General features: G+C 38.2%; 2 protein-coding genes and 1 long non-coding RNA gene across 9 annotated transcripts in view; 1 reads left to right on the forward strand and 2 right to left on the reverse strand.

Moving 5' to 3' along the window:
* Nucleotides 1-5,859: 5,859 nt before the first annotated feature.
* ZNF25 (zinc finger protein 25) lies at nt 5,860-9,120 on the reverse strand. Its single transcript, XM_038578151.1, is given in 5 exon segments — nt 5,860-7,791; nt 7,793-7,846; nt 7,849-8,143; nt 8,145-8,521; nt 8,523-9,120. Coding segments are annotated over 5 exon segments (1,209 nt in total). The 5' UTR covers nt 8,826-9,120; the 3' UTR covers nt 5,860-7,611.
* On the reverse strand, nt 9,120-18,582 carry LOC119866553 (zinc finger protein 248-like). 7 transcript variants are annotated; one of them, XM_038578153.1, is made up of 7 exons: nt 18,337-18,580; nt 17,712-17,798; nt 17,284-17,569; nt 16,448-16,506; nt 11,605-11,731; nt 11,036-11,128; nt 9,120-9,364 (listed from the first exon to the last, which is right to left on the reverse strand). In XM_038578153.1, the coding sequence occupies exons 3-7, from the start codon at nt 17,363-17,365 to the stop codon at nt 9,240-9,242; spliced, it is 486 nt and encodes a 161-aa protein (XP_038434081.1). In that variant the 5' UTR covers nt 17,366-17,569; nt 17,712-17,798; nt 18,337-18,580; the 3' UTR covers nt 9,120-9,239. The 7 variants fall into 7 exon arrangements, 3 of the variants coding, with proteins under 3 accessions (XP_038434081.1, XP_038434082.1, XP_038434080.1); XM_038578154.1 differs by having other exon boundaries at nt 9,120-9,361; nt 11,036-11,131; XM_038578152.1 differs by having other exon boundaries at nt 11,036-11,131; nt 18,337-18,579.
* LOC106557970 overlaps nt 18,361-18,863 on the forward strand; it is a 42,147-nt gene continuing 41,644 nt past the window's right edge. Inside the window, exon 1 of the long non-coding RNA XR_005380410.1 lies at nt 18,361-18,700. This is a non-coding gene — a long non-coding RNA (uncharacterized LOC106557970). The remainder of the gene's footprint in view (nt 18,701-18,863) is intronic.

Genomic DNA, 18,863 nt, shown 5'->3' on the forward strand with positions numbered 1-18,863 from the left:
TGGTTCTCCTCTGACTGGGTTATCCCGAAGTGCCTGTCCTCTAGCTTCTGTTTGACCTATTCTTCTGTTGATGTTCTCTATCACTTTATTTCATTCATTGAGAGAATTCAGAATTTGTTTGGTCCTTCTTTGTGATTTTTGTTAAATTCCTATTTTTGCTCATGTATTGATTCCTGATTTTGTTGAATTGTCTGGGATTTCTTCTAGCTCAATGAGTTTCCTCAAACAGCTATTTTGAATTTTTTTTACCAATCGCAGATTTCCATGTCTTTGGGTTTGGTATTGGAGGAGTCTTATGATCTTTTAGTGATGTCATTTCCTTGATTCTTCATTTTCCTTGGGGTTTTGCATTGCCGTGTTTACATTTCAAATAGCAGACATCTCCTCCAGTCTTTACTAGCTGCCTTTAGATGGGAGATACCTTTTGTTGATCCTGTTTATGTTCTGGGGGCTTTCCCTGCTCTTGTATGAATACACCTGCTCCATTCATCTTGTTCCCTCTTGTGGCAGATCTTCTTTTGATCTTACAACTTACCAAGTCAGCTGATGGTAATTTTTTTTTGTTTTCCCAAATGTGGCAAAAGTGCTTAAGTTGTGGTTTCTCCCATACCTGCAGACACTGGCTTGCTTTCGGCACATACTCCATCCACCTGATCTTGCTCTTACTACTGCCCTTGGAAGTCTACACAAGGAGCCGGCTGCAAACTGGGGGAAGATGTGGGTTTGGCACTTGGAGCATTGGTGGTGCTCATGCACCAGTTGAGGGACTCTCAGGTGACATTTTCCCAGCGATTCATGAGTGGGCTTCCTGTTGAAGTCTAGAGTGCAGTCAGTAGAAACTGCATCTCTTTAATGTCCTTTGATATTCTTATCTGCATCTTTCCAGATCTCCTTCCTCCCCATCTGGGAGCTCTGCTTTAATATTCTGGGTGATACTGGAGAGATGGGTTTAACAGCAGCTGTGCGGGCTGCTGACTCACTCCTCTCCCTCTTCTCCCATTGGAGGGACCCCCAGCATCCTTTCTCCAAGCTGTGCTGCCTTAAGGAAAAGGGTGAGGCAGGCAAGTTCCTCTCACAAATATGTCCAAATTCATTTTATTTTGGTTTTGGTGCAGGGGAGTACTGGATTTCTCCGCTAGAGACCTGGGCTTCTACAAAGGCTTTTTCGTCAGTGGGTGTCTGCCAAAATTTAGTGTTTTCTAGGTGTTCCTGGACTGCAGCCAAGAGGTGTTAGAATCACTTCACGGGTTCCTGTCAGTTCCACAGACTATATGGGGATCTGTCTGCTTATTGCATGATACAGACAGGGAAAACTCCTCCTGGATCCCTGGGAGGATTGTGCTGGATCTCACAGCTCCCACAAAGGCACTTTTGGCCATGGCTAGATGCTGAATTTTAGGTGTTGAAAGGGGGGGATGAAAACAAGGGAGGTCTTAGGCTGCCATGATGTTAATGTTTGCTCCCTTGTGTTTTTTCTTGCTTTGAATTATGAAAAAATTTTGAACCTTCAGGAAAGTACAGTATAAAAACTCATGCATTTATTTTACTTAAAGACCAAATTCAAGTTTCACCAATTGTTCTTATAATGCCCTTTTGAGAGGGATCCTTCAAGGGTCACGTGGTTTGCTCAGGTGTCCGATCTTTCTAGTCTCCCTCAATTTGAGACAGTTCTTCAATTTCCTGGATTTTGATAACTTCGGTATTTTTGAGGATTATAATCTACTTTGTAGGATGTACTTCAGTTTTGCTTTGCCTGATACTTTCTCATGAGTAGACGATCTATTGGCTGAATTGTCATTGAAATGCTGGGTTTTTGTACTGTATCCACCCAGGTGTACATGATGTTGCTTACAAGTGGCCCATGATGTGGTTAAACCATTACTGAGAGGGTTAACTTTGATTACTTAAGAGGATGTCTGCCATGTTATCCTTTGAATTATTTTTTCACCCTTTGTAATTATTTTGTACAGATACTTTGAGACCATAGAATTCTTCATCCATTTTCATCCATTAGTTTTAGTATCCACTGATATTTACCTGAAGTAATCATTACTGTGATAACCAAATGGTAACTTCTCAGTTCCATTATTTCCCTTTACATTTATTGATGTTATCCTAAAAGAAAAAACACATTCTTTTCCCCATGTACCCATTATATTAGCATAGACTCCTGGATTCCTATTTTGTTCAATGTTGTACAATTGTTTCAATTCTTACATTGTCCCATAGTCTACTAGTAGAAGTCTCTTTGTTTTTAAGCCATGTCCTTTTGACATGGTCCCATTATTCTTTAGCAATTTTTCTTACACAAAAAATGTTCAGGCTTATCTTGTAATTTCCCTGACCCACTCCTGGAATCAGCTATTTCTTTAAGAACTCTCTAGTTCCTTTTGGTGAAGAATGGATTTAGAAACCAAAATGTTAAAAAAAGAAAGAAAAGAGAAAAGAAAAGAAAAGAAAGAAAAGAAAAGAAAAGAAAAGAAAAGAAAAGAAAAAAGAAAAGGAAAAGGAAAAGGAAAAGGAAAAGGAAAAGGAAAAGGAAAAGGAAGAAAGAAACCAAAATGTAGGAACTAGCCATGTCTATTTCTACTGGTTTTTTTTTTGTGTGTGTGTGTACCACCTCTACTTAGCTCTACAGAGCCAAGAAATGTGTGTTTGTACACTCCCCATATGCACTTTTGTATATTTATATTTATCTATTAATACTGGAAGCCATAAATTCGTGTTGGTTAACAATGCCAACACCACAGTATTTGTGTGTTTGTACACTCCCCATATGCACTTTTGCATATTTATATTTATCTATTAATACTGGAAGCCATAAATTCGTGTTGGTTAACAATGCCAACACCACAGTATTTATTCCAATTTCTCTATCTGTAAACTTAGCTCTTGTTCTGTTCAAAGGAGCTGCACACAACAAAAATCCTGTCTAATACATACACCTTAAATTCTATTTCATAAATTTAACACTTATATACAAATATAATGCAATCATTATTATCATCCTTTGAGACCTACAATTTTTACTACATTCATTTTCTCTTGCAATTTCTCCCTATTAATGTTTTTGATATAACTTAATTGGGCTCTATACAACAGCTTACTCAGATTGTCCCTCTGAAATTTACATTTTTAAAGTACACTTTCCAAATATTTTCCCTTCCTACAGGCACTTTTGAACAGTTACTGAGTCACTCACATATAGTCCATTTCTGCCATATATCTTTAAATGTTGTAGTATTCCTACTGATTTTGAAATCAAACACCACTATGATTCATCATTCCTTATAAGTGACTGATTTTCCTTGATTGGAAGCTTTGAAGACTTCTGATCTTGAAGTTCAAAATTTTTACTAGGATATATTCAGGCGTGATCTTTTTAATTAATCCTAACCAGGACACAGTGGTTCCATAACTTTTTTATCTCTGAAATTGGAATGAAATAAGCAAATACTGAACATACATTTATTGATTATATGATCCAATGCCATTACTCATAGGTATTTACACAAGATAAATGAAAGTCTGTGTCCACAAAAAGATTTAAGGAAATGTTCATAGGAGGCTTATTCATAATAGACAGAAGTTGAAAATATATCATATGACCTTCGACAGGTGAATGGATAAACAGTCCATACAATGTTTATTTGTATTGCTGAGTAATAGTCCAATCTACTGATGCATGCAAGAACATGGATGAATCTCAAAAGTTTTTATACAGACATAAAAGATTGCATACATAATCTACAATTCCACTCATATGATCTTTTAGGAAAGGTAAAACTGTAGGGGCATAAAACAGATCAGTGGCTGCCAGATGTGTCTTGAGCATGGTGGTAGTTACACAATCACATATATTTGTCAAAACTCATCAAAGAGTACACTTTTAAAATGGTGAATTTTATTTTATGTAAAATTATGTACCTCACTAACCCTTATTTCAACAAAGGCTATCTTTTCCCCATTGCACATTCTTTCCTCCTTTGCTGAAGATTAATTGTATAATTATGGGTGAAAGGACTTGCTCTATAATAAAAAGTATTAGGAAGCCATACTAATTAAAATGTTACCTTTGGCATAAGCATAAATAGAGAATTTAGTGAAACAGAATCAAACTGATCATGGTACATAAAGGATGTTAACACGTGTTGGTTTAATAATGAAACCAGAAGAACATGACAGTGTATATCTTTGGAACACGTAGAAAAAGGGAGTCCAGGACTGACTGGTCTAGGGCAACATCAAGATTCTGTCTCTTATTTTTTTTTTAAAGATGTTATTTATTCATGGAGGGGGTTGGGCAGAGACAGGCAGAGGGAGAAGCAGGCTCCATGCAGGGAGCCCGACGTGGGACTCGATCCTGGGTCTCCAGGATCAGGCCCTGGGCTAAAGGCAGCGCTAAACCGCTGAGCCACCCGGGCTGCCCTGTCTCTCTCTTAAATGTTCCTCTCCACGTTAACTATTTTCCTTCATGCAGACACTTTCTCCTGGCTGTGAGGAGTCCCATGGTCACCAATCCAAGAACATGATGTTCTCCTTTTACAAAAGTCTCAGGTAGGGCTCTTACTGGCCCAATTGGATCAAATGTTTTTCCCAGGAGTAAATGTGAAGGCAAGAGGATGTGGAATCTTTGGGAGATCTACTAGTTGCTATGTCATGAGGGCAAGCTAGTTATTAAAAAAAAATAAAGGGATGGAGTCCTGAGCAAAAATACTCCCTACAAATGATAACTTAGCACTTGATAAAGATGGTAGTTCAAACTTCAATCATAGTGTTGAGAACTGTTTATTCATTTGGGAAAACATTAGATCCATCTCACACCTTACCTAATCAGGCAATAACATTGAGACAGATCAATGGACAATTTAACTTAGTGTTTATTTCACCTATTTTAAATATAAGACCTACATGAGCTAATTATTTTCTAAATGCTTTTTCTTGCTTAGATGCAACGAAAGCTCAATGAATTAGACACTTGTTTCATATAATGGATTAGCAAATAGCTTTATTTCTAGTGGAATTCATCATGGAGATTTACAGGACTGAAAAACAGTCACCTCTGAACCAGTTACTCATGAGAACATATCCTCTCCTGAGGCTAAGGAATGTTAATATTTCTGAATTAACACCTTTTCAAAAAGATATACATGTAAGTTGGTTAAACCACCTTTAGCTCTAAGAAACAGAAAATCCCAGGCACCTGGGTGGCTCAGTGGTTGAGAGTCTGCCTTTGGCTCAAGTCGTGATCCCAGGGTCCTGAGATCCAGTCCCACAACAGACTCCTCATGGGGAGCCTGCTTCTCCCTCTGCCTGTGTCTCTGCCTCCCTGTCTCTCATGAATAAATTAAAATAAAATAAGAAATAGAAAATCCCAACTCAAATGGCATAATTAGAAAAAAAAAGATCTCATATATAGAAGCCCCGGTGTGAGGGGGGTTGATTCACCTGCTCAAAAGACACTGCTGACCCAACGTCTTCCCAGCTTTGTGTTCTCCCATCCCCAGATACTACCTTAGGATCAAAAATGCAATCAGATATCGTATCCAAACATAAAAACATCCAGCAAAATCAAGGGCTTCTTTTTTTTAATCAAATGTTTGTTAGCCCCTGGGAATCCTGTTTCCCTGTATTTCACTGAATATTCTTCAGAGTTTTTCACTGGCCACAGCTGGGTCCGATGCATATTTCAAATGAGTCATTAATCAGGACACATTTTTCAAAATTAGGTTAGACCATGAGGACCAAATGTATAACATGGTAACTGGAGTTAATAACACTGTATTATAAAAACAAAACAAAACAAAACAAAACAAAACACTGTATTATATAACTGAAATTTGCTAAGACTGGAATGTAAAGGTTTTCACCAAAAAAGAGGAGTGAGGTTAGTAAAAATGTGAAATGATGGTTAGTTAATTAACTTGACAGGGGCATCTTTTTTTTTTTTTTAATTTTTTATTATTTTATTTTATTTTATTTTTTTTTGACAGGGGCATCTTCTTACACATACACTTAAATCATCACATTATACATTTTAAATATCTTATAATTTTGTCAGTTATACCTCAATAAGCTGGAAAAAATTCAGGTTAGATCAATTATTATTCATTTCCTGAATTATATAGAAGATGGACAATGAAACAAAAACAACTGGTCTACTAGCATGGAGTGAGGGACAGCTGTTGAGTAGGTAATCAAAAGCCTGTAAAAGCTCTAACAAATCCACTGCTAGTCACAGAATAGCTAACACTTGTAGTATTCTATACAGTGGTTTAATACTTTTATATTTATTAACTTACCTGGTCCTTACTAGAACTCCGTGTAGTAGTATAATGTCAGGATCATCATTTTGCAAATAAGGAAACTGAGGAACAAATGTTAAGGGATTTATCCCAGGCCACATGGCTAATGTGCAACAGAACTGGGACTTGAGCCTAGGAAATAAAGTTCCAGAGTCCTTGCTTTTAACCATGATATCAGGGGCTCACAAACTTGGCCTACAAGCTAAATCTGGCCACGTCTGTTTTTCAATGGCCCATGAGCTAAGAATGACTTTTTACATTTTTAACAGGTTGTAAAAAAAAAAAAAAAAAAAAGTGACAGAAAGCATATGTAACCTCTAAGGTTAAAGTATTTACTATTTAGCCTTTCACAGAAAATGTTTGCTAACTCTTGCATCATATCATGGTTGCCAATACCAGGAAGGCAAAGAACATATGGCATGTTATATACAAACAGTTCCCAAGTTACAACTAAGTTGGGTTTGGCACACTCAAACCTACTTAGATACCCCAATTAAACATTTCAGGATATTCAATGATGGGGCTTCTTAATGAATACATTTTATGGTGATAAGTACAATTAGCTTTCTGTTCACAGCAGTTTCTTAAATTCAGACTTGTGCTAGAAGTGAAAAATGTATACTTGGCCTCTGTATTTCCTATGTTACAACTTAAATGTATTTTCTAAATTCGGTTTCCCTCAGTAATCATTCTCTGAAATACCACAAAGTATGTTTTGTTTCACCTTTGTTTCAACAAAGTATGTTTTTGTTTCTGAAAGCTTTCAGAAAACCATGTGCTTATAAGGTTTTAGTTTATTATTTACCTGAGGCTCAATGAGAGAATTGAACAAGATACAAGCCTTCTTGTAAAGGCTTTTCTAAATTTGTTGCAATCTCAAGATTTCTTAACTCTGATTTCTCCAGTTACAGGCAATTTCATTTGTGGATTAGGTTTTGAAACATCAAGATGTTGAAAGAAATTTCTACTCTTGTGTGACTTCACCAACATACAGTGAGTGCTGACCCCTCGACAGAAGGAATTCTATATCCTACCCCCAAAGAGAACAGAGACTATAAAGAATTGACATGGAGGCCATTATATGTCAGACCAGAAGAGAATTACATCATTATACTCACATCCCATTGGCCAGTTCTCATGCACATCATCATGCATCTCATCTACCTGGATGCAAGAGCAGGTGCATCAGCAGGTGAGAACGACTTGTTCTGTGACCAGTTTGGTAAAAACATTGCCAGGTATCTCTCCTGTAGGAGTCCTATAATGTAAACTGAAGGCTGACTTCTGGTAGTTCTTCCTACATTCATTACAACCATAGGGTTACTTCCCTAGATATACTGTCAGGCCAAAAGTTCTGAGTTACAGCAACAGTTTCATCCATCTTTACAGTGCTTCTCTTCTGTGTGTGTTCTCTGATGTGTGGCAAGAATTGGTTTGTGGCTGAAGGTCTTCCCACATTCATTACATTTATAGGGTTTCTCCCCTGAATGAATCCTCATATGCTTAATGAGGGTCGAACTATCATAAATAGATTTTCCACATTCGTTACATTACATTGATAGGGCTTCTCTCCTGTGTGTGTTCTCTGATGTACATTGAGGGATGCGTTCTGGCAAAATGTTCTCTTAAATTCTTTACGTTCATAGGGTTTCTCCCCTGTATGAATTCTCTGATGTTGAATGAGTTGGGACTTTTGGCAGAATGCCTTCCCACATTTGTTACATTCAAAGGGTTTCTCCCCAGTATGAATCCTATGATGTTTACTGAGAGAGGACTTCTCAGAAAAGGTTTTCTTACATTCTACACATTCATAAGGTTTCTCCCCTGTATGAGTTCTGATGTTTAAGGAGAATTGACTTCCCACAGAAGGTCTTCCTACATTCACTGCATTCCTATATTTTCTCCCCTATGTGAAGTCTTTGATGTTTACTGAGGGTTGACTTCATGTAATACATTTTCCCACATTCACTACACTCATAGGGCTTCTCCTCTGAGTGTATTCTCTGGTGTACAGTGAGTTTTGACTTTATACTAAAGGATTTGTCACATTCATTACATTTATAAGGTTTTTCTCCTGTGTGAGATCTCTGATGCACAGTCAGGTCTGACTTTTGGGAGAAAGATTTTCCACATTCACTACATTTGTAAGGCTTGTCCCCTGTGTGTGTTCTTTGATGCTGACAGAGAGCTGAGTTCTGGTAGAAAGTTTTCCCACATTTCCCATATTTCCCACATTCTCTCTCCTGTATGAATTCTTTGATGTACAGTGAGGGCTGGCTTATGGTAAAAGGGTTTCCCACATTCATTACATTTATAGGGTTTTTCACCTGTGTGCGTTCTGTGATGTACTGTGAGATTTGATTTTCGGAGGAAGGTTTTCCCACATATATCACACTCATGGTATTTCTCACTCATATGAATTCTAGGACGTTTCTTCCAAAGGACTGACTTATCACAGGTTACCCCACATCCATTAAATGTATAGTGATTCTTCCTTGAGTAAATTACCTGATGTAACATGAGGTTTGACTCATACCTGAAAATTTTCTCACATTCATTATAATCACATGATTTTTCTCCTGTGTGAGTTCCCTTATGTGTAATGAAGAGAGCATTACTGTGGAAGGCTTTAATGCATTCATTATATTCAAACAGTTGCTCCACAGTGTGAATCTTTTGTTGTTGAATAAAATCCTCACTATGATAGAAGATGCTCTCATTTTTCTTAATTTCATTAAACTTCTCACTAGTATGAGTTTTCTCATGATTAATAATATCAGAAAGCAATTTCTCATACCCATTGGCATCATCAGATTTCTTTCCTAAATAGTTTCTATTCTATTAGTGGTTAACTATGACGTATTTTCTAAACTGATTCCATCTAGATTATATTTACCGGAGATTTTTCTAGAAGAAATACAGTCTATGTACAAATTAAATGTTTTCCTTAATACATTCTCTCTCTGTAATTACTTTCTTGTTATTGAAAAATGCATCTTGCCATAAATGTCTGTCTTGATTTTCTTTGCTCTCTATCATGCCATCAACTTTCAATTCTTCTAGAAATAAGAAAAACATACCTTATGAATCTGAAACTACTTCTAAAAAAATTGGTCTAATACACAAATACCCTTTATATACCCAGCTCTCTGGTTTCAGAGCCAGTCGTTTGGGATAAAAGTAATACTAAATCAGTATGTTCCATTCCCTCTACTTTTCTGAGCAGCTGGGAGAAGGAGGTGACAACCAACCAACCAACCAACCAACCAAAGCTATTAAGCTACTGTGGTGGACAGGGGGGAAAGTAAAATTGGCAATGAATGCACACATATTTATTGGGCCCTTCATGCATATACATTTCAAAATGGATAGAAGGGGGAAAATAAACATAATCCACAAATGAACAGAAAATAAAGGATTCAATAAGAGTGGATGAGTAACAATGAGTGGAATTCACAGTAAGATATGCTCAATAAAAAAATTATATAGTAAATGTGCCATGGAAAACAGGTACACAAGATTGTTGTTCCAAAAAACTATTAGAGGAATGAAGTGTTCAGAGATGAATTAGTGTCTAGGTGCTGATTTTGTTAATCCTACCTTCAACAAATAGCCAGAATTCTATCACTTTGCACACTCTGTTACCTCAAACCTAGTCTTTGGGGTGTCATTCTTCCTTACTAGTCCCCTTCCTTCTACTCTGTACTTTCATGGCAATCTGCTTCCTGCCTCTCTCTCCAGTTAATACGAATTCCATAAGATAAAAGAACTTATTTCACCACTGCTCCATCTCTTTCATTTAAAACATGAGTGGCGGGATCCCTGGGTGGCGCAGCGGTTTAGCGCCTGCCTTTGGCCTAGGGCGCGATCCTGGAGACCCGAGATCGAATCCCACGTCAGGCTCCCAGTGCATGGAGCCTGTTTCTTCCTCTGCCTATGTCTCTGCTTCTCTCTCTCTCTCTCTCTGTGACTATCATAAAAATTTTTAAAAAAACAAAAAACAGGGATCCCTGGGTGGCGCAGCGGTTTGGCGCCTGCCTTTGGCCCAGGGCACGATCCTGGAGACCCGGGATCGAATCCCACATCAGGCTCCCGGTGCATGGAGCCTGCTTCTCCCTCTGCCTGTGTCTCTGCCTCTCTCTCCTCTCTCTCTCTCTCTCTCTGTGACTATCATAAAAAAAATAAAATTAAAAACTTAATTAAAATTAAAAAAAAAAAAAAAAAAAACAAAAAACAAAAAAAAGTTAAAAAAATAAAATAAAATAAAACAAAACAAAACATGAGTGGCATGGGGAGCAAGTGTTCAATTAATACTGGTTAAACTAATTTACTAATTTCTGAAAAGAAAAGAAGTCCTTGAAAATTAGGAATAATGGAATGGAATATGGAAAATTGAATATGGAATGGAATATGGAATATGGAAAATTAGGAATAATGGAAAGGAATATGAAGCTAAGAATGCTAGAAGAAGGAGACTGACCAACATAAAATATTTATTATGACACAGGAATGAATTTCAAGGTACAAATAAAAGGGAGTAAACTCTTAAAAAGCCAAGCAAGAAAAGAGAACATACATGTGTGACAGTGTATCTGTGGTGAATTTAGGTATACAGCCTCATTATCCTTAGTCACTTCCAAACAAAGACTCTTAAAAAGGATTCTTAAAAACACTCCAAAGATGCATATTCCTGAAACCACCTGGGATCTAATTTCCTCTGGATTACTCACCTGGGTAACACTGGCTTGCAAATTCTTTCTCTAACACCCATGGTGCTTCTTGCTCTAACTTGAAGATCTCCTCTGGTTTGGTAATGCAATGTCCTGCTAATGAAAAATTAATTATAAAGGACATTTGAAAAGCTGCCTGGCTTTAGGAACTCAGAAGAAAAACCAAGGTCCAGCTTCAGGAGCTGCAAATGAAGTGAAGGGACCCACTGGAATCTTTCTTTTCTTTTCTTTTCTTTTTTTTTTTTTAAGATTTATTTATTTATTCGTTCAGAGATGGGGGGCGGGGGTAGACAGGCAGACACACAGGCAGAGGGAGAAGTGGGCTCCATGCAGGAAGCCCAAGGTGGGACTCGATCCGGGGTCTCCAGGATCATGCCCTGGGCTGCAGGCGGCGCTAAACCGCTGCGCCACCGGGGCTGCCCCCACTGGAATCTTTCAATGGGTATGTGAAAAAACAAACAATATTCCTGGTGTCCACACCTAAGTATCATTAAACTCTACAAAAGGTCCACATGCTTTGGTAACAGCAAAAGGACAAGCCTGATGTTACTCAGAAAAGCTTTGTTTACCCAGTGAGATGAAGATACTATAGTTCTCCAACATCACATCCCTGTACAAGGTCCTCAGATCAGGGTCCAAATGACTCCACTCCTCCTTGGTAAAGTTTACAATCACATCCTCAAATGAAATTGATCCCTGTAAGACATGTATCTGATCAATCAAAAGTAGTCAAAACTACATGACAGAAGAAATATATTTAGGAACCAATTCTTTACCATGTTTACTACTGAGTTTATTAGAAAAAGTTTTTACAGGAGACTTACCACAGTCCCTCTTTTGTTTTATATGTGGTGGGAGAATGAGAAATGTAATAATAATAATAATAATAATAACAGTAAACACATACAAACACACACAAGCATAAAAAATGCTATAGGGATCCCTGGGTGGTGCAGCGGTTTGGCGCCTGCCTTTGGCCCGGGGCGCGATCCTGGAGACCCGAGATTGAATCCCAAGTCGGGCTCCCGGTACATGGAGCCTGCTTCTCCCTCTGCCTGTGTCTCTGCCTCTCTCTCTCTCTCTCTCTCTCTCTGTGACTATCGTAGATAAATAAAAAAACTAAAAAAAAAAAAAAAAATGCTATTAACATGAAAGTGTCCTGGTTTCTGTGGACATTAAAATACATAAAACATTGTTTCTACTTTCAGGAAGCTTACAATCTAGTAGGTATGCAAACTGGATTAAATGATAGCATAAGATCAAGAGAGAACCGAATTTGGGACTTTAATGGTACAAAATACCCTAATCTCTGGTAATTTTGGCATTTTTCATTTAGATAAGAGTTCTCCAAAGTATTTGATGACTCACCCTTCAAGGGAGGAAAACTTTTAAGCATCAAATTGGCACAAATTTGTGGCAATGTATTGATATGTCTGAATGTTTCTCTCTACAGGTAGTCCATATTTTGCATAGTCCTGACATACATGAATTTCAATTACCACAATTTATTTACTTAAGTAACAACAGTCCCCCAACAATACAATCAGATTTCAGTTACTATGGTATCTGTGAGTAATCACATAAAGTACAAACTTTGCTGCATGCTCTTCAATCCACAAATCACTACATAAATAACAAACATGAACAACGATCAATTGTGTCATTTTTTTCAAAGTCTGCTAGTGACTGATCACTGCTTATCTGTTACTCAGTCCGCACACAAACAACAAAACATATGTCCCCTTCTTGTCTCCTAGCAATATGGCATTTTGCAAAAATGGTTAAATGGTTTGCAAAAGAGAACTGGCCAACAAAAATGAAAAAGCAGCAAAGAAATGAGAAGTGATTATGGTAGAAGCGAAACTCAAACTAAATATAAATGGAGTTTTAGAAGAAACACCTGACTGTGGGGATGTTGATACTGCTTCCATTTGAGACACTCTAGATCTACAACCAAAAAATCTTAATGAAGAGGTACTCAGTACTAAATATTAGTTACAGTATTTTTTAATTTTTATATATATATGTATAATATATACATAAAATATGTATACATATGTATCATCAATAGATTTTTAATGTTTTAACAAATATTTTTAAAGATTGCAGAACTACCCCAATGATTAAGATTGCTTTGTATGTTTTCAGTGTACATGCCAATTTTTATAGCCCCACACTATAGTGCAAAGTAAGAACTACCTACGGGTCCCATGTATGTGTCTGCATACATTCAGTATATAGTACATATAGCCACCAAATTCATCTAAGTTCAAAGTGGGCAGTGCGCTGATTGATTGGCTAAGGAATTAACTAAAGTATTGTCAGACACTCTGGGCTTTTGCCACTCTGTATAAACACAGCTGATGGTGAAGGATAAACCAAATTTAAAAAAATATTTTAGGTAAATGCTTCAGGGTCTCTGGCAATGGCCAATCAGCCAGGAAGAAAATGGATACTGACTTTGTTTTAAGACAGGTTTCTGATGAGACAGATCATGATGGTCTAACTGTATAGTATAGGAAATCTCCACTTCACAAATCAATAATCCCTTAAAGTTGCCTATATACTCTCTGCTGATAACTTGAAAGGAAATTCACCAGGTTTTATCTTTCTAACAATTTCTTTTACAAATATTGAAGTCAGTTCTTTCACCGAGGAGAGAAAACATAAAGGAACAGCATTCTACATTTCTGAATAAACTCACAATAGCTACATACATGAATCAAACCAAATCTTCACATATAAATATAAAGAGACAATGAAGGTTCACTAGAAATTTAGAACCAGTAAAACAAAAGACATGCACCAGATAAAGTGAGAAAGTATGAAGAAAACAAACTATATAATTATTATGATTCCATGAGTTTTAAAGACACTGGAGATGAAAGTACTCAAAAGAACATTACTTCACCTCACACCTATGAGCAAACAAAAGCATTGGTGAGGCTGTGGAAAAACTGGAACGCTAGTGCACATTGGTGGGAACAGAAAATGGAACAGCCATACAGAAAACAGTATGGTGTGTCCTCAAAAAATTAAAAATAGAATTGTTATTAGTTTGCTAAGGCTCCCATAATAATAATGGGACTTTATTAAACTGCCTATTAAACTACTCTAATAAACTACCACATGCTGGATGGCTTAAACAAAAGAAATTTATTTTCTCACAGTTCTGGAGGTTGGAAATTACAGAGAATAACCAGATAGCTTAGTCATGTCTACACACTGCACCTGTTAATAAAGGATTTTTAAATGTTTATCATATTAAAAAACAATTCCAATCATTTCTATAGAACATGAGATACGGAAGAAAGGGAAAGTAAAACATGAAAAGGTCTGTCCAGAAAATAAAAATTCCTGATGCTTACAGAAAAAGTACAAATATAAACTATGTTAACTGTTTCCAGGAGAACCAATGGAAAAAAGTAGACTACTGAATTTTCAAACCACTGGAAGGGAGAAATAAATAATTGAAAGAGAAATATTAAAGAAAGGAAAGAAGATGGGATAAATAAAAATACAAATAAAGATAGAGGAACTAAAACTAAACATCATCAGTGACCACAATAAATGTGAATGAGTTAAATTCCCAATATAAAATGAAATCTCATGTCACCCATAAAAATAATCCAGACAAGTGCTGTTTACTAGTCACATGATCACAAGTATGTATATACTTATTTTTATGTGTATATATGTATTTACTTATTCACATACCACATAAATATCTATATACATATGTATATATGTATACATACACACACAACATAACAGATAACTGTTGTATCTTCTTAAAGGGCTTGTGACAGTTAGTTTTGTATGTCAACTTGGTAGACTACAGTATCCAGTTATTTCATAAAACACTTGTCTAAGTGTTGCTATGAAGTATTTTCTAGATGTGGTTAGTATCTACAATCAATTATTTTAAATAGATTACCCTCAATAATGTGGGTGGACCTCATCCAAACAGTTGAAGGCCTTTATGAGCAAAAACTAAGGTTTCCCTCAAAAGAAGAAATTCTGCCTCAAGACTGAAGCATTAACTCCTGAGTTGCCAGTCTGCTGGTTTGTCCTTCAAATTTTAGATCTGCTAGCACCTACAACCACATGAGCCAATTCCATAAAACAAATGTATACTATGTGTATTCATGTATCTATATTATATGCTACCTGTACACACACACATACACACACACATCCTATTGGTTCTGTTTCTCTGGGGAACATGGATACAGGGCTTACAAAATATTTATTTTTCTTCATCTTAGTTTTTATTCCCTCCATTCTTTCTCCTGCCTCTCTCCCCAAAACCACCAGAAGCTGAAAGAGATAGGGGATGGAGTCTCCTCTGGAAGCTTAAGCAGGAGCACATCCCTGACAACACCCTGATTTCACACTTCTAGCCTCCATGACATGAATAAATAAATTTCTGCTGTTTTAAGCTACCAAATTTGTGGTAACCTGTTATAGCATCCACAGGAAACAAATACACCAACTCTTTGCAAAAACCATATAGAAAATCAACAGTTTGCTTTGCTCAGTAGGAATACATCTGACCAGCAATAGCTCTCACTTAAACAAGCATAACATTCAGCTTTTGAATTTCAAATTGGGTGGTTGTCCATCCTTTTTTAACTATAAAAAAAAATCCACAGATGATTAAATCAGTCAAGAAAAATAAGGTAAGAACTATAATGGACCAAAGATAATCACATTAAGCTTTGCTAAAAGGCAACCGGAAAAGGACAATAGTGTGAAGCAGACAAAAGAAATCATCAACTTGAGGGGCACCTCGATGGCTCAGTTGAATAAGTGTCCAACTCTTGGTTTTGGCTCAGGTCATGATCTCAGGGTTGAGAGACAGAGCTCCACATGAGGCTCCATGCTCAGCAGGAGTCTGCTTGAGAATCTCTCTGTCTGCCTCCCCACCTCAAATAAATAAATACATCTTTTAAAAAAATCATCCACTTGAATCATCTAAGTTATGCTTTGGCCTTCTCTCTGCACCTACTAAAAAGAACAATCAGAGTTGAAGATGATGGGCAGCATTCATTTCAGACTTGTTAACTGCAGTTGTCAACTACCTTACTTTCAGGAAGGCAAAGAAGTTTTTCAGACTTTAGGCCAGGAAAACTTTGTGTTCCATGAAGAATTACTTTTGTTTATTTTTGTAGTCAAATCAAAGCATCTTCCTTTTGGACAGAGTATCAAAGATAAATTTGCACAAAATTATTGTTATAAAAATTACTAAAAAAAATTACTGTTACATAATATGGAAAAGAAATTGCCACACAATTAACATGTTGACCTTTCCTTGCTTTAGATCTGTTAACTCTATGATAGCTTTTATCATTTTTATCCTTCATTGTTTTACACAATGGAAAACAATGTGAGAAATGAAAAGCAGCTCACCTGGGATTTGTTCTTTTTCTGTTCCTTTTGGTAAAGTACAGAGAAGGTTGAATGTACAGCTATGGGAAAAGAAAACAGTAAGTCATATGATATTTGGCTACTACAGACTTTTGAGATTCAGCTCCTAAAACCCCATGCCCACCAGCTGGTTAAATGTTACCCTGTAAGAATAAGTACTTTGGCTCCTGAGAGAGTGAGAAAGAACCACGTGCAGAGAGAATTCACATGTGTGACTCTGACAAGAACCATAGAGCCTGGCTCAGCAATTTTTCACTGTTTACTTCCTAATCATTACTAATTTCATGTTTCTTTTAGAACCAATGCAAAACTAATTTAACAAATATATCAAAAAACAAATTGTTATTTTTCATTATCAATGTTGTAGGAAAAAATACTCAAGATAATTGTTTACTTACATTCCCGCTAAGTTATTTATCCTTAGAGTTCTAGAAATCACTCTGTAGAAATGAAGTTGTTTTGTGGACAGGCCTACTTTAAAATCCGTGTCTAAGTTGCAACAGAATCTGGTGATAAGAGTCAAGGTTTCTCAGCCCTGAAATTACGCAGACACAGATGACCCTATTCTATGCCTCTATAATGTCAGGGTAGATAGAGCTGTAGTATACCTCTAAAGGGACATAGAAGAGCAGGTCAAAATCTAGGAAAAGTGAGTGGAGGTTGAAGGCAAGGGATATTTACTAAGGCTGGAGGTAGAATTCCTCAGTTGTGCCTAGTGCTCTCTCCCTACAGACCATGCAGACATGAACCCTCTAATGAATTAATATTTTCTGTTATGCAACCTGCCCCTCACCCACTACTCTCAGTGTCCCACTCACCTATTTTTTCTGAAGCTTGGTCCAGACTTTTCACCATCATCGTGAGACCCTCTGAGTATGGGGAAAGTGAGGCCATGCTCATTCTGAGCAGAATAAAGAGCTGCTACTTCAGATTATGAAAACCAAGGCCTTGCTCCTTACTACCAGTTTCCTGCCTCTGCTCTAAAGCTGTGGTGAGAAATCTGAGGTCAGAGGAGCAATCTTCACGGTGGGATTCCTATTCCTGGGGCTTCCTTCATTCTTACTTCACAAAAGCTGCTTTCTTCCAAGGGGGCTGGAACCTGGCCTTAAAAGACAAAACAATTTATTTAGAAGTTTGACTCATGGATCCAAATCTCAAAGGCCTTACCTGCCTAAACTCTAAGGCCACTGAGGATGCTGAAAGTTGGACAGTGCAATAGTCCCAGCAACAGTTAGGCAATTCTGACCTTGAGTTCTGAGATGCCAAGAAATACCAAAATACATGACCACAGGGTGCGATTCTGCTCCACACTTCGAGGTTGCTTCCTTGGAACCTAAAGAAATACAACGTTGGTTTTAGACAAGGTTGTCTACCAGAACTGTGAGCCCTTGAGTATTTCACTTGAGCCAGCTGAGCCTCAGTTTCCTTTTTTGCCAAAACAGAAAACATTTACATAAAGACCGTTATTGGGTTTAAATAAAATTTAGCCAGTGACAAGGAAAAATACCTTCCAAATAGCTACCTTGTTACCTTAACAGCTAATATCAACTAAGCTCTGTTCCGAACGTTGAGATTTGATACGTATTTTTAAAAGGTGTGTAAAAAACGTAATCTTCCAAACAATCCCACGTGGCATATGATATTCTTATTTTACAGAGGAGGAAACCTCGTCTCACGTGGCTCGGCATCCTGCCGGCAGTTGCCAACTCACAGCCGGCTCCACCTGGATCCGGGGCTCTCGTCCCCTCCCGCAGCCACGAGGACGCTGCGGCCCCACGCGGACGGCGCGGCTCCTGCCGGGGGCCCAGCGCCGGGCCCAGCCGACCGTCCCCGAGGCCGCCCCCACCGCCGCCCCGCGGGCCCTCGCCCACCCGGCCGGGTTCACCCGCCGCTCCCACTCGCGCGGCGCCAGCCTCCCGAGCGCCCCGGCATTTCCTCGGCGGGGAGCGCGAACCCGAGGCAGACGCGCGGAGAACGAAGTACGCATGTGCGCCGCGAGCCTCGGAGCCCCTCAAGACCCTGGGCGGACCCCGCGCCGGGCGGGCGACCGAGCCTGGGACTACGTTTCCCATAAGCCCTGGCGCCACGCCCGGTTTGAGGAGTTTCCCCTGAAGGGCAGAGGTCGCTCTCAGGGTTTCTCCCAGGGCCTTGTGGGGCCTGGTCGTTTCCGGACCGCGGGGCGCTGCCAAATGATGCAGTGTGACGCGAGGCTGTCGAAGGCATCCGTCTAAGAGAGTAAGCTGTAAAAAAATGTCAGGGACCGTTGGGGGGGGACCGTGAACTACATGGCTACAACATGAAATGGTTCATTTTGTCAGTTGGTCAGAGTAGAATAGTATCTCCTTGCCTCCAAATTCACGTCCATCAGGAGCCCTAGAATGTGACTTTACTTTTGAAT

This window comes from Canis lupus, chromosome 28 (genome assembly GCF_011100685.1).
Source record: "Canis lupus familiaris isolate Mischka breed German Shepherd chromosome 28, alternate assembly UU_Cfam_GSD_1.0, whole genome shotgun sequence".
NCBI lineage: Eukaryota > Metazoa > Chordata > Mammalia > Carnivora > Canidae > Canis > Canis lupus.

Coding starts and splice junctions, on each gene's coding strand:
- LOC119866553 (XM_038578152.1), bottom strand. CDS start 17,365: ATGAGCATGGCCTCACTTTCCCCATACTCAGAGGGTCTCACGATGATG. Junction 11,132..11,604: donor TAGTATCTTCATCTCACTGG/GTAAACAAAGCT, acceptor ATTTTTCATTAG/CAGGACATTGCATTACCAAA. Junction 9,365..11,035: donor TGCAAGCCAGTGTTACCCAG/GTGAGTAATCCA, acceptor TCTTATTTCTAG/AAGAATTGAAAGTTGATGGC.